Source organism: Salarias fasciatus, chromosome 5 (assembly GCF_902148845.1).
Source record: "Salarias fasciatus chromosome 5, fSalaFa1.1, whole genome shotgun sequence".
NCBI classification, from domain to species: Eukaryota; Metazoa; Chordata; class Actinopteri; order Blenniiformes; family Blenniidae; genus Salarias; species Salarias fasciatus.
The window spans coordinates 13,887,278-13,901,531 of NC_043749.1; the positions used below are offsets into that span (position 1 = coordinate 13,887,278).

The following is a 14,254-nucleotide window of genomic DNA, read 5'->3' on the forward strand; positions in this document are numbered from 1 at the left end:
CAAGTTCTCAACCAAATCGGTTCCACACTACAGCTTGTGCATGTGACTCCTCTGCATATAGTCCTGAATAAATACGCCTCATAGTTTTATGAATAATTAATTCTCAGGTTTTTGATGTAGACATTGAGGAAAATCCCACTTGAATAGGACTCCAGGTCTCAGCATTAATATAGCTGCATTTTTTTTTTTTTTTATTTTATTTTCACAAAAGAAAAGTGGAATAGGAGCCTTTTTCCCGACCCTTCAGCGCACTACAGCATCCTTAATAAACCATCTTGTCATGCTGGAATTTGACAGCCTGAGCGTTTCATCATTTAGTCGTACACTGAGATCAGATGTAGTTACTGTGATTAGCATGAAGGCTTGATCTCTCAACCAGGTGATAGACACTTGAGTGTTCAAAGCTCTGTTGCAATCCCTGTTGCACACTCTTCAAAATTCACAAGTACATATCCACCACTACACAGCAACAGCAATGAATGCATGCATGATCCAGTCTTCCGGGGTGAAAGGAAACTTACTTAAACTGTTGGTGTTCTCTGGAGCTGCGTATCTTGGAGGAGAACCTCTCGGCGAGTTTCTCTAAGCTGCGGGAGTACTCCAGTTCGATCTCTGCTTTGCGGCGAAAGAATTCCTGCAGGTCCTGCAGCAGCTGGATGCGAGACTCGGACTGCTGCTCCAGACATTTGAACTGCTCCACCAGCTGGTTGCGGATCTCTGTCCATCCAAAACACAAAAGACATGAGTCAGAGGTAAGAAAATGAGACATCTGTTCAACGGATGTCAATTAAGTCCAGGGCGTCTCACAAATTCTGCTCATCTTAAAATTGATACATTGTTTATTGATTCGAGTCTGCCAGTGTTTTTTTTTTGTTTTTGTTTTTGTTAAAGTGATTCACTTAAGCATTATCTATAAGCAATTTGCAGTCTAAACAAGGCTGCGTTCAGCAGATTAGGCTCTTACAGAGGCTGATGACATGACCTGTGTGTTTGTGCCATGATACCAAAGCGACTGAATGAGAAGCTGAAAGACTTCTCGGATGGGACGATGCAACACTTCTGACGAGGAACCTGATGCTGCAGCGCTGACTACAAATCCTTGATGCCGGCGGGAGCCTCAAGCGAAACTCGATTCCTCTTTATAGTGCTGTCATCAGCAGCAATGATGCCTTAAGTCAGGAACAGTAAAAGGCCTATTCTGCAGAACCAAAACACAACTTTACAGAAGGAGCCGCTGTAAACAGGATGAGAAGGGACGCTTCACACCAGAAAGGGAACCTCTTTAAATAGGATGGGTCCAAAGTGTTTGTTGGTCAATGGAGATTTAAGTGGTTTTGCTGCCAAATTAAAAAGAAAGGATTCTCTAGTTATTAGGTCAAATGTGGAAATTAACATCAACAACGATGGATGCCTTGTAAGTCATTGAGCTTTTTTGTTTGTTTAGTTTGCATGCACATCATTTAGTTACTGAAAAATAGTTTTCTTTCTCCTCAAGAGTTCCACAGAGAAGTACTTGAGCAACAACTGAAACCTGAACTTCCTAATGTAACTTCTTAGTATTAGTACTTCTTCATAAGTGTGTCGTAACATCCTTTAGCTCCAATATGACTCACTGCAAGTTAGAAAACCCCCAAAACACAGAGAGGCAGAACCAAAGTATATGAACTGTAGCACTGTACAGGCAGATGAACTGCAGCTGAATGGTGAAACCACAGCACACACACACACACACACACACACACACGTTTGTACTTATATCATTGTGAGGACACTCATTGACATAATGCATTTCCTAGCCCCTTACCCTAACCCTAACCATCAAAAATAAATGCCTAACCCTAACCTATGCCCTAAACCTAACCTAAACCCAATTGTAACCCTAAATCAAAAACCAAGTCTTAACCCTCAAAAAGGCCAAAAAAGGCCTTTTGAAAAGTGAGGACCGGCAAAAATGTCCTCACTTTGCAAAAATGTCCTCACTCAGTTGGTGAAATACGAATTTTGGTCCTTACTTTTGAGTATGTACAAGAACACACAGACACGCACACACACACACACACACACACACACACACACACACTGTGTTTTCTGGCCGTTCAGGGTGTAATTTGGTCAGCCGAGCCCTCGCGGTGGACAGAAGCTGGCTCTGATTGCCGGGGAAGCGGCGGCGTTTTGTGGGGGAGCCTCTGCTCTGCCTGTGATGTCGTGCCGCCCGGCCTCACCCCCGAGCAGCATGCCTCGCTCTGTGGTTAACCACCGTCCCAGCCCTCCTCTTCATCCAGGGGCCTCCCTCCTTCTCCCATCTCCACAAGGCCCGAAAGCTGAGTTTTGAGAGCGCACTCAGGGACCGATGCCACTTTACTGCTTCAGTCCTGTCAGGAATGTCTTCCTTTGCCAGGCATTGAGTTACGTTCACTGTTTGCACTGGTTTTGTTTTCTTTTTTTTCCCCTCGCTTACTCTTACAGAAAACTAATGTCAAAGCAGACAAGCCAAGAAAAGTGTCTGAAAAAAAAATGTGACGACTTGCATGAGTGACACGGAGGATTTTTAAAAACACTCCTTAACAAGGGAACTCTGCTCCACCAGCTGCAGCATGGCTTCCACAGACGAGATGGGGAAAAATAGGTCACGCACACCAGAACTGTGACCTTCCCCTCTGAGAAACCATGTGCAATTGGAGAATTACACCCTAAGTATTCCCAGCTCCATGTGGAGCTTCATTTGCTGCATTTTTTTTTTTCCAGAGCGAGCGAACACTTGAGGAGCAGGAGCTCAGAATATACTGTATATTCTTTTTAAACATTATTGAAAAACCACGAGCACCACTTACATGGACAAACCTAACAGTCTTTTCACTGAAATAAGGGAAAATACCAACAATTACGATATAGATGAATCAGTTTGACACTTAACCTTAGAACGGATTCATTGCAGTTTCATCAAATCTCATGTCTCCAGTTGTTCTTTCACGTCATATAACAGCAAAGTGTGTCGAACTGACACCACCCCCTCGCGCTATACCTCCCTGCCTCCCTGACATGTCTGAGAGAAAGCTTTGAACCCACAGATTTCTGGTTATACATACTAAACATGGATGCCCCACTTTCAGCTGAGCTGCTCTGCTTTTCATAAAGACAGTTTTGTAGCACAAATATAAACGAGACATTAAACACTGTTTTCCGAAAAAGTCTTATCATAAATGCATGGAAAATAAAAATAATCATAGATTTATCATTTGCAAGGGTCTATTTCAAGGTTTTATACTAAAACCTATATTATTTGAAGTTGTTAATCTGTCTTTTCTAAAGAAGATGTGCTTATTATCACACTCCCGGGCAACAGATAGGGGGGAACCTGAGCGTAGGTGGGACCGTCTGGGCGTCCTACCAAGAACACAACTCCTCTGATTCACAGTGAGTAATGAAATCTTTAATGTCAGTGCTTTGTTGATGCTTGATTAAGCATGTAGTTAATATCTGTTGCGGACCTACTGTGGTGCCTCTGTGCGCTTCTATTCCGAGATAGAGAGAGAAAGATATCCTTCTCTTGCCAGAGGGTGGGGGGTTATCATCAAACAAAAACACTGAGAGAGTCGGGGGCAAGGCTGAAGCAAACAAAATAACTGGAATTATTTAAAGAATAAATTTCCTTTTTGAGTTTTTTTTTTTTCTTTTAGCAATCTGTAATTGAATGACCAATAACATGGCAGCTTTACAATCTAATTTTGCTTGTTCAGTTATCAGCAGTGAAAACACAAATGAGCCTCTGTAATGTGCAAACATTGTTTTTGCTTGTTTATTTCACTTGTTGTTTAATAATACCAAACACTGCGCCTGAGCTGTTTCATCCCTCATCCATAATTAAGGCCTCTAATTTAATGTCAAGCATCGCAATAATGCTCCGCAAAAAGCTAAATCCTGAAAGGCTGCGCTAATGCAATAACAGTCTCGATCATGACTCCTTTAATACATTAACATAACTGACTCAGACACCCAAATCAAACGCTGCAAACAAACCTAATCCATCTGCATTTGAATGGTGTTTATTGACTTGAAAGTTTGTGGAACTTTCGCAATCCGGATACTTTGACTAGCTGCACGAATCAGTTTTCATTCTCCACATATCCACACAGCTTCAGCAGAGCTGTTCTCTGCGAAACATATAAATTACAGGCACTTTACATTCTTGACTTGAGTCTTTTCATCGTGATTATACGGCCTCTGTCACTTCAGACCGTCCACCTGTTCCACTGTGTCATTTATCCTCAGCGTTCAGGACAGGAACTGAGGGCTCAGTGGGCACTTGTCTCTTCCACTTCTGAACAGGAAAACCTCAGAACAATAGCAGGATGTGAGACATCTCTGAACTTTGATCCTCGCAGACAGAATCCTGTACTGACAGCTGTGTTACAGCGCAGCGCACACACATTTTGGCTATCTTCCGTGAAATGAGGGATCGCTTGAATCCACTTCTGCAGCTTTTTTTTTCCCCAACACAATGCCTTCCTAACAGTTGAATTGTCAGTTAAAATTTTTTCAAAGAGCACTTGAAAAAAATGTTTCAAGGCCATTAATAGTTGGACTGTCGCTTTTGTAATCTATCCAGATTTTTTGCGCTATGCTGTTACTGAATACAAAGATTCTCCCATATGTGTTTCTGCAGATCACATCAGATTTCATAAATCACATGTCTTCAGTGAAAGCACCATATAAAATACTCCAGCTGTTGCCTGGATGTTGTGGAAATCCATATGCAGGTAGAGTAGAGTCCTCTGGGTGAAAAAAACTGACCTTGCCGGTTTTGAGTCATCTGACTGTTCCTCACAAACGTGAAAGGCAAGGAAATGATTTTCAGATGCAGCTCTGCAATACCATTTCAATGTGTGTTTACAATTTCATTGCAAAAAGGCAGTGAGTAGACTGACTTTTTCTAAAGCTTGATAAGAAGAAATGGTAATATGACATGATAAAGAGTTACGGCATTAACATAACAATAACCCACAGACCAGCACTCCTCCATTTGGTCTGTAGATTAAAGTGTTCACATCTTGTACTCAAAACATCCAACAAAGTGTCTGCTTCGAGTCTAAAGTTTTGGGCCATTTGTGATCAAAGCAGCTTCATCATAATTTATTTTCTCAAACGCACAGAACACAAGCAAACGCAGAGAAATGGATTCCAGGTATTGTCTAAAAAGTTCAGACCATTTGTCTCCCAGTGACAAAAATCAATAGTTTGTTACCCAGAATGCAGCTCTCTTTCCCTTTGAAGGATACAAACACATTGCACAGCCACATTTCTTTAGAGGCTTGAGTGTTTACTCAACATTTTGGTGAAAGTTTCCCTGTTCAACATAAGTCATTCTATCTCATAGGCTTCATTTTACAGTAATTCTCCTTTGACCAAACTTTCAAACAGCTTCTCAAAAAGAAGAAAAAAACCCCATTAAACTAGGAAACACAGTCTTCATGCAATACTATTAAGCAACTAAGAACATTGTATTGTTGAACGCGGCTGAAAGGATACGACTTGCAGTTTGCTCAGGAGTCAATTAAGGACAGCGGAGATGATGCACCGGTGCAGCATTTTACTGCAAGGGTGCCGTTTGGGAAGACCACGTGACGATTTGACGCAATGAGGCCCAGATAAAACTGGAGCGCAGTGAATGAGAGGGATTTTCTGCAGAGCATGCTGAGGGCAGCAGGGGAAGTCGGACCTGGGAGGAGCAGGAGAGATAGATCACCCCACTGCAGGATAATAAAACTAAAATACGAGCTGTCATATCGTGGAGTTTCGCGGCTTTCGTTCTCAGACATCGTCAGCAGTGTATACAAATAAGGGAATTGAAAAGGGGATTGCACTGATATTGGGGCAGCAAATGTTGAAGCAAGGACTACAACCTTCTCTGTGCGTTTAGTATAAATTATAAATCATAAGCAGCCTCAGAACAGAAGGTATTAAATACTTTGAAATAATGTCTTAAGGCATTTACATCAGCACGCAGTAACACACACACAAGGACAATATCTCCACACACATGCACACAGACAACACACAAAAGCAACCCTGAGCCAATTTTGTCTAACTTAATCCCCAACTCAGCTCTGCAGTATCTGGGCTGTGCACTGCGGAGCCAAACTCAACTGAAAAGAAGGAACACAGACAACGGCGACCCTTATCCAGACCCTAATTCACTCTCTCTGTCCCTCATACCGCGTCTCCTTATACGAGTTCCAGCTGCTGAACTAATCCCCCCACTTCTGTGTCCCGTTTTAATCCTCTAATGATTAACACAATTTTAGATTCATGAGGGCATGCTCCTCATGTCTGTGCCGGTTCCTCTCCGTCAGCCACTATCTGGCCAGGCCTCTCTTCGGCTCCGACTGTGCAGCAGCAGCACATGTACTCAAAGATAAGACAACAGAAGCTGCGGCCAATCAATGGCTGCACACCGATGAACTGATGGAGCCTCCTCCAGCATGATGCCAGCTGTCAGTCTCTGGATCGACCGTCCAAATTATCTGCTGGTTTATTGGATTTTCTATTGGCTGTTCTGTCTTTAAAATAAAAAAAACTACTTTGAAAAAGTTTGTGGAGTTGGGTGCGCCATCATCTCAAATTGAAGTTACTTCAAACTCTCTTTTCATCTGAAATAAAGAAACAAGTGATAACTGATGTGACTGGAGGAGACTGAAAACACAATGATGAAAAACCTTGAATTGCACACAAAGCACATCTAACAATCGCTGTGCTTCACAGTTTAAAAGACAAACCGACGGTCCTCTGCCTCCTGATCGTCCCTTCTCACACTGCGTCACACTTCAGGAAAGCCCAATCATGAGCTTTGGAAACATCCTTGAACAGCCTCACTGTCTGTCATTCTCGGTTTCCAGCATCCAACTCTGCCGGATGGGGCTGAGAGGTGTCTCCATGGCAACATGGGCGTGCACCAGTCCCCGAGGAGCAGCCTATTGGAGGAGAGGTGGACTCTGACAGACGTGGATAGGTGGCAGCGTTGAGGAAAGAGAGGCATGTTCTGTTTGAGTGTTCTGACAAATTGAGCAAATTTGAGAATCAATGAGCTGAAATTCAGCAGCCTCCGATAAAAGCAATAAAAACTAATTTTCCGCTCTCCTCAGAACGCTGATTACATTATAATGAAGAAGAAAGCTCCCCCAGCACAGAGCATTTAGGAATGCACCAAGATATTTAGTGTTGAAGTGATTGAATTATTTTAACAATATTTAGCTGTAATTAGTGTGCATGCTTCCCAAAACACTTCTACCAAACGCAGATCAGTGTTTTACTCGCTCAAAGTGAAACGGAGTGCAGAAAAACCTCAAAATCAGAGGCGATGCATGTCACCTTTGTTTGGTGTGTCTGTGGACTTATTCCCCTATTCTCTGCCAGTTTAATTTAAAGGTTCATCCAGTATTGCTAAAGCAACAAGAAAATACCCTTTCAACTTCCCTTTTGTGCTGTTCGATGTCTACAATGACAGCAAAGTGGGTGTTTGAGGCTATTGATCCAAAAGAACCAAAAATTCAACATCAAATTTCACAATAGCTCCCCCTGAAAAAAAACTGTTTGTTGCAGTCTTACAATGAAGTTTTCATTTGCACATTTCCATACAGCACAAAGCCACAGATGTGAACTCCTAATAGCCACGGAGCCTGTGCCACATATGCTTCTATTTCTACCGTGAGAGGGATTTGGGAGCTGCAAATAGGTGCACTATGTAATTATCTAAAGTCTATTGTGGGACACTGATACATGATAAAGTTAATCTGACAGGTCCCAGGCCTACAGTGGGAGACCTAAACTAATTACTTCAGCAAATAGTGACTTTTTCAAACTATTGCTGCAAAGTTATTTCTGTAAAGCTGCCCTATTTCCTCTGTTTCTAAGGTTACGCTCTCTCAGCAGAAGTCCTTCTCAAAACCAAGACATGCATTTTGCGAGACTGACGCCTGCTAATCTTTCTTCTCTCATGTCCAACACTGTGAGACTTCACATGCAGCTGAACATGTAGACAAATTGGTTTAAAAGATAAAATACAAAAATATTTTAAGCAAAAATCTCGCATTAGAAATACGATTAGATGAAGCCTGTAGCAAAGTTTCAGTTTCCTACAAACAACAATGGACCTCTAATCAAATAATTTCATTAAAAACTGCTTCTCCAGACGGTGCTGATTAAACCCGTAAAGACAAAGCAGTTCGATGAGAAGTGAAATCATCCTCTGACTGGCACTAAGCAGAGGAGGAAATGAAACCCCTTTTATCTTTAAATGGACCTTTGTGCGCTTCATCAATGTCTGCACATAAACTGCAAACCGACTCTGAGCCTGTGTCAAATGCTGTTTTGTGAAAGGCCGATTATGGTGCTGAAAAGTCGGACGCGGTTCGAACAAACTCAAGTTTGTGAGTCAAGTTCCAGCTGCGTCCATCGTACCAAAGTCGGTACACAAAAAAACGGTGCCGGGTACTAAGACGAGTTTCTGCATAGCGGGGAGAAGAGGCTGGCTCCTGAAGTGATTTTTTTTTTTTTTTTAAGAATTTAAGTGTAACAGAAACAAATGTAAATGATAAAATGAGTCTGAAAAAGTTCAACAGTGACAACAGTTAAAGATCTACTAGATCTACTAAATATTTTCTCAAAAAAGAGCAAACTGTTTTCATTTCCCAACACAGACATTAACAAAAATATCATATAATGTGAAAAACATTGGGAAATCTGCCAGTCAACTTAACATTACTACTTGGCCTGAGAAGAAAAAAAAAAGGTGTGGAGAAGGAGAGTTTTGGGAGCGGGGGGGGGTTCGCCATGTGGTTCTAATCCTGTCAATCATCTCAGTTTTTCAAGTGCAACAAAAAGTCCTTTTTTTTCTTCAAAAATTTAAAAGAAAATGATTTTTCTCTTATAGCTTTGCTACTTTTGCTTTATGCTGACATTTTTTACTGCTCAAGCAACACAAATGAAAGCAGTCAGATGGATTTTATGACCTTTTTTACCTGAGCCTTGCAATGCAATAACTTTATTTTTGACTTCAACTAAACTATTTCCACACCTCATACAAATATAACCTGGACTCTTTTTTTTGTGTATCTGTTCAAAAATATAGTCATTGACATGATAAGATGCATTATTTAATGTAAGTATGTACTGGAGAAGCATAGAATGTGTTTGTATTTCCTCCTTCCTTTGACTTATCTCTTATCGCCAATACACACAAACAAACCGAACCTGAATAAAGTCCAAATTTTATTGGACCACAGAACAAACAAGCTGTCCCACTCATGAGGATGATTCTTGCTTGATAACAGCCAGTCGGTGTTTTTTCTTTACAACTGTTCAGCCGGGAATCAGCAGGTTGGCCAAACAGCGGGGCGGCTGGAGGATCATCAGACACTGACTAAGTGTGACCATCTCTTCAACTCTGAACATGTCAGCCTCCACACAGTCAGCTTCATGCTGCTCAGCAGGATGTCGACTGGTAACTAACCAAATCTCATTATGACGAATTAAAAAGCATAACACTCAGACACACTGCCAGCCTCATCTGATCAGTACATATCACTGGAAAAAAAAAAAAAAACAACAACAGCGTGCACATATGGCCACTTCAACCAGTGTCAATTTGAAGAGAGCACAGAAAGGCTAGGAGGATTGTTGCTTTGCAAACAAACATCACGAATCAGCATTTTCCAGCATTTAAATGTTTGAGAGAGTAGCTGTGCATGGCCTGCAGCAACAACAAGCAGAGACTCACAACACATATGGCGTCGAACATAATTCCCGTAAACATTTAGCTGAACGGTCGACGATGTCAGGATCGTTGTGGCATTTTACAATTTATTTGACATGTCTCTGGTGATAAGTGGTAAGGAAATAAACCACACTAAGTTACGTGTGTGTGTGGATGTGTGTTTGTGGTCTGTCAGAACTTGAAAGGAATGTTTCATTCACGATGCTGCAACATTTGAGTGAACTGGTGTGATGTTAGAAGTTATATTTACAGGTTTTCAGCAGGACATTTGAATTTGTTTGCATTCAGTCTGGGTAAAGTGGAGACTATCAAAATGAATGACAAAGGGAAAGCCGATCTCAGAGATGTGAAAACATGCTTCTTTTGCAGCGTCACCTCATGCGACTGGAGGAAAGTGAACACTTTCGACAAGCAGTGGCTGCATTTATTTTTCTGATCAGAGCAGTTGTTCGCAATCTGAGAAAATATGGAGAAACAAAAAGGACGTCACCAGCAATCTGCATCACATTAAATCTGCAGTTCTACTGAATGACACTTTACTGTGCCGTTTCAATGATTACATGAAATGTGTGTCTGTCTCTAGGCCTGTTCTGCATGTGGATGTATTGAGTCAGGCAAGGTAATAATCATCATAGCAATCATTACTTCAATGAATTTACTACCGGTACGAGTTTCACATAAATGGCTACCACACATAAATGAAGAGAAGAAAAAATAAGTTACACATGTGGATTTGCCCATATGCAATTGGGCTAAACTATCAGTTGAAGAGAATGATCACAATTAAATTCCTCATTAAATCCAGGGGTGCATGAAACATGTTTTTTAATCACATGTTCATCTGCAAGTTACCATCAGCAGGATCATTTTTGCTTTTATTTCTATACTTCAAACCTGTGTTCAGACCAAGCTGTTATCAACATAAACTAGGCATGAGGGCGCCGGCTACTCAGCCAAATATGTTGACAATAGAAAGCAACGTGCATGTAGTACTTTTTTATCAGGCTTTTCTGGTTTGTATATTGAAAGTGTGGATAATTTATGTGGTGTGTGATAACAGATGTTACGTGTCACCAGCAAACATGACGCACATGTTTTGTTCTTGTTTTCACATATATTAGTAGTATTCATATCCTACTGAATACTATAGAAATGGAAATCATCATTTGGCCCCAAAAGCATCTTTATGGCTCAAGGAGGAGAAAAAAAGACTTATTGTCAATGGGTTGGATCTGAAAGCTCACTAAACGTACAGCGCAAAGCTTTAAAAACACAGATCTGTATATAAATGACAGGGAGGTGTAGGTTTATCTGTAAAGGCTCCACTGTAAATGTGAAACACCTGCTGAGGGTTGAGCCCACTTCATGATCAGCCAATAAAACTGGAAAAAAAAAAGGAGGAGCCAGAGTCGCAGTCCAACAACTGCATGGTGGTTATCTACAAAACAGAGTCCAAGGTCCGCACTCCGTCTTTCTCTCTCTGCTGTATGAACCCTCACCATTGATATGCTAATGCAAAATCCACCAGCTGAACAGCTTGAATAAAGTGAACATCTCCAAGGGTCCTCCAGAGTCCCCGGCTCTGGCAGCCACTCCAGAGGACAGTGGTTTGGATTTTACCAGAACAGTTTCTTGCACTGTAACAGAGGAATTCCATTTTTATTTCATGGCAATATCGAACCATGGAAAACGTTTCCTCTTTGCTTAATACTTCGTGAAACCAAGTATTTCTTATTTTGTTGTAAGGCTATTAGTCCTCATACATAATAAAGCAACTCTTCCATCTTGTTATGACCCAATCAATGGCACGCTGATGATTTGGCCCCTTCTGCCATGTACACATTAACCACAATGCAATAACTCAGAATGAGACAGGTTCAATTTCCACTCTGAATTTCATTACCATTCACTGACGGCCTGGTTTAAGCCAGAGCATTGCCATTGTTTTGGGGACGTGGATGTCAAGCGGGGAGTCTTCTGTGTCTGTAGGCTATGCAACACAGCAGCTGTGAATGAGAAGCAGGCAGCATTCTCCATAAATTAACATCCTTCCTCCTCACGCAGCTAAATGACCCAATCTAATGCAGAGAAGCAGCAGACAGGGCTTCAATCTGTCAAACGGAGCAGCTCTCACATGTTACAGTGAGATCTAACCTCAATAAATTAAGCCTAAATAACAAAAAACACAAATTACTGGGAGTAAAGTGGAGCGTAAGAGAATTAAATGAACACTGGCAAACTGACAAATTAATATTTGGCCCCCAAATACAAGGAGGGGAACGTTTTCTGAATTAAAAAACGTCTAACGAAATGTCCACATAGAAGTGTCTTTTGTTTCCAATAATTTACACTTATGAAACAATATGCATCCCTAGGCTGCTATGAGACCTAAAGGGCGATCAGCTAAAATCCCAAAGAGGTAAACCTACAGGCAGTGAGAGAGACAGTTATCAGCCAAGACCTTCAGGCTGAACCCAACCCTGCGTTGGTAAATTGTTCCCTCTTTGCCAGAACCATCTGTGTTTATCTCCTCGTTTAGCAAAATGCACCAGAAATCATTTTAACAAGAGCATCTTTCAGATTTTGTATTAGTCTATTATCCTCACAGAGGTAGAAGCCACTCTGAGCAACAGTACACAGTACAGACTGGCCTCCAACTGACATGAAGGTGTCACACAAGTCTGAAGATAAACACTGGAGTGAAAAAACAGGAACTAGAGAGCAAGAACTACAGTGTAAATCCCCTAATTTAATAATAAAAAAAATAAGTCTGACACAATATCCATGTTGCCACATGAGTGGAAATCAAATAAACATGTATAGATTAGTACAAGATTTATTGATAAAACTGATCGAACCTGCATATATAAACCTGAAAATATATGTCTTTTACATCTACCCCTGACTGCCACAACCAGCCAGATAGGGCCCCGCGTATGAGAGAATGAGGCGCAGTAAAGCAGGCAGACCTCCATCCTGCACTGTTTTCAACACTGATCGTTTTACCCAGCAACAACAAAGCGTGCAAGAGGCATAATCCTGCAACCACGCCGTGACAAATTAACAATCAGCATGCACAAATCCCACCGGCTGCTTTTCAATTCGTGAAGCTAGTCTTTGCAAAGGAGTAAAACAGGAACAAAAAATAGAGAGAGAGAGGGCTGGTGTCATTGGATTGACTGTCACGGTTTACTTGTCATCTGAAGGAGCGAGTCTGGAGCAAATGTTTCACCACGGAATATTCACACATCGGCGAATGCACTCTAACCCGCTGCAAAAACCAGGAGGAAAAATCAAACAGACAGCATCTGATCAACTGTGGCTTTAGAGGCAGAGCAGACGGACAGGCTGTGCACAGACAGGGCGCGCGCAGCGGACACAAACAGCAGTTTCACGCCGCACCTTTCACTTGCGTCTCATATTCCGCTATGATCTCCTTGTCCTTCTTGTATTTGGTGGATGACATGGCTCCGGCGGCTGCAGGGGGACACCCCGCTGGACCAGGTCTCGGGTCTGTAGGTTAGATCCCCGACTTGCAAGCCTGCAGCGCGATCCTCCTCTTTCTTTCTTTCTTTCTTTCTTTCTCTCTTTTTTTTTCCCGTGTCTTTTTCTCTAGTGGCCGCGCATTGGAGGCAACAACGACCGAAAACGCGTCCGCGCTCCCTTCAAAATCTCTTTTCTGGCTGAAAGCGGTGCAGGATTAAGACTTGAGCGTCAGTCCCGTGTTGCATTCTTCTCTTTCAGACTGCGCTCTCTGGCAGGAGTCCTCTTCCTCCTCTTCCTCCTCCTCCTCCTCCCTCTCCTTCTGGTACCAGTCAACTGAGAGGGCTGGAGCAGGAAGAATCACAGACACGAACGGGCTCAAAACTATGAAGGCAGCAGAGAGACGCTTGAAGGTTTCACGTAGCCCAGGTCCTCCCTGTACCTTCTGTGCCCGCACGTATAGAGATTAAAAAAAAAAGAAAAAAGAGCAGGCATGCGTACGAGGGGTGAGGAAACCACACACAATTCAGACTGACAAATTGCGCTGCAGGGAAACAGGAATTTAAAAGAGCGTCACGTGAGCCTCCTCACACTGTCAAACCCCCACCGCCCATCACCCTCCACCTCCACCCATCACCCACCACCCATCAGCCTCCACCCATCACCCTCCACCTCCACCACCACCCATCACCCTCCACCCATCACCCTCCACCTCCACCACCACCCATCACCCTCCACCTCCACCACCACCCATCACCCTCCACCCATCACCCTCCACCTCCACCCATCCTCACAGACCACTCTCCAACTCTTGATGGACTTCATCCAGCCACAGCTGCCACATGCCTAATTTGCATCTATTAGTTTTTATTTAATTGCAAAGTACACAAAGTTTCAAATTCACAGTTGTCTGCTAAATGGAGGTTATAAATGGAGCAAAACAATGCTCAAATGTGTTTTTCAACTTATCCTATGTCGATTATCTAATCCAGTTGTCCTCAC

The 14,254-nt window shown here is 42.3% G+C and overlaps 1 protein-coding gene across 2 annotated transcripts in view; it reads right to left on the reverse strand.

Moving 5' to 3' along the window:
• srgap3 (SLIT-ROBO Rho GTPase activating protein 3) overlaps positions 1 to 13,679 on the reverse strand; it is a 50,224-nt gene extending 36,545 nt beyond the window's left edge. For both annotated transcript variants that reach the window (XM_030091449.1, XM_030091448.1), the window contains exons 1-2: positions 13,172 to 13,679; positions 522 to 717 (exon numbers count right to left, since the gene is read on the reverse strand). In XM_030091449.1, the coding sequence (XP_029947309.1) occupies positions 522 to 717; positions 13,172 to 13,235 (260 nt within the window). In that variant the 5' untranslated portion in view covers positions 13,236 to 13,679. The remainder of the gene's footprint in view (positions 1 to 521; positions 718 to 13,171) is intronic.
• Between the last annotated feature and the right edge of the window lie 575 nt (positions 13,680 to 14,254).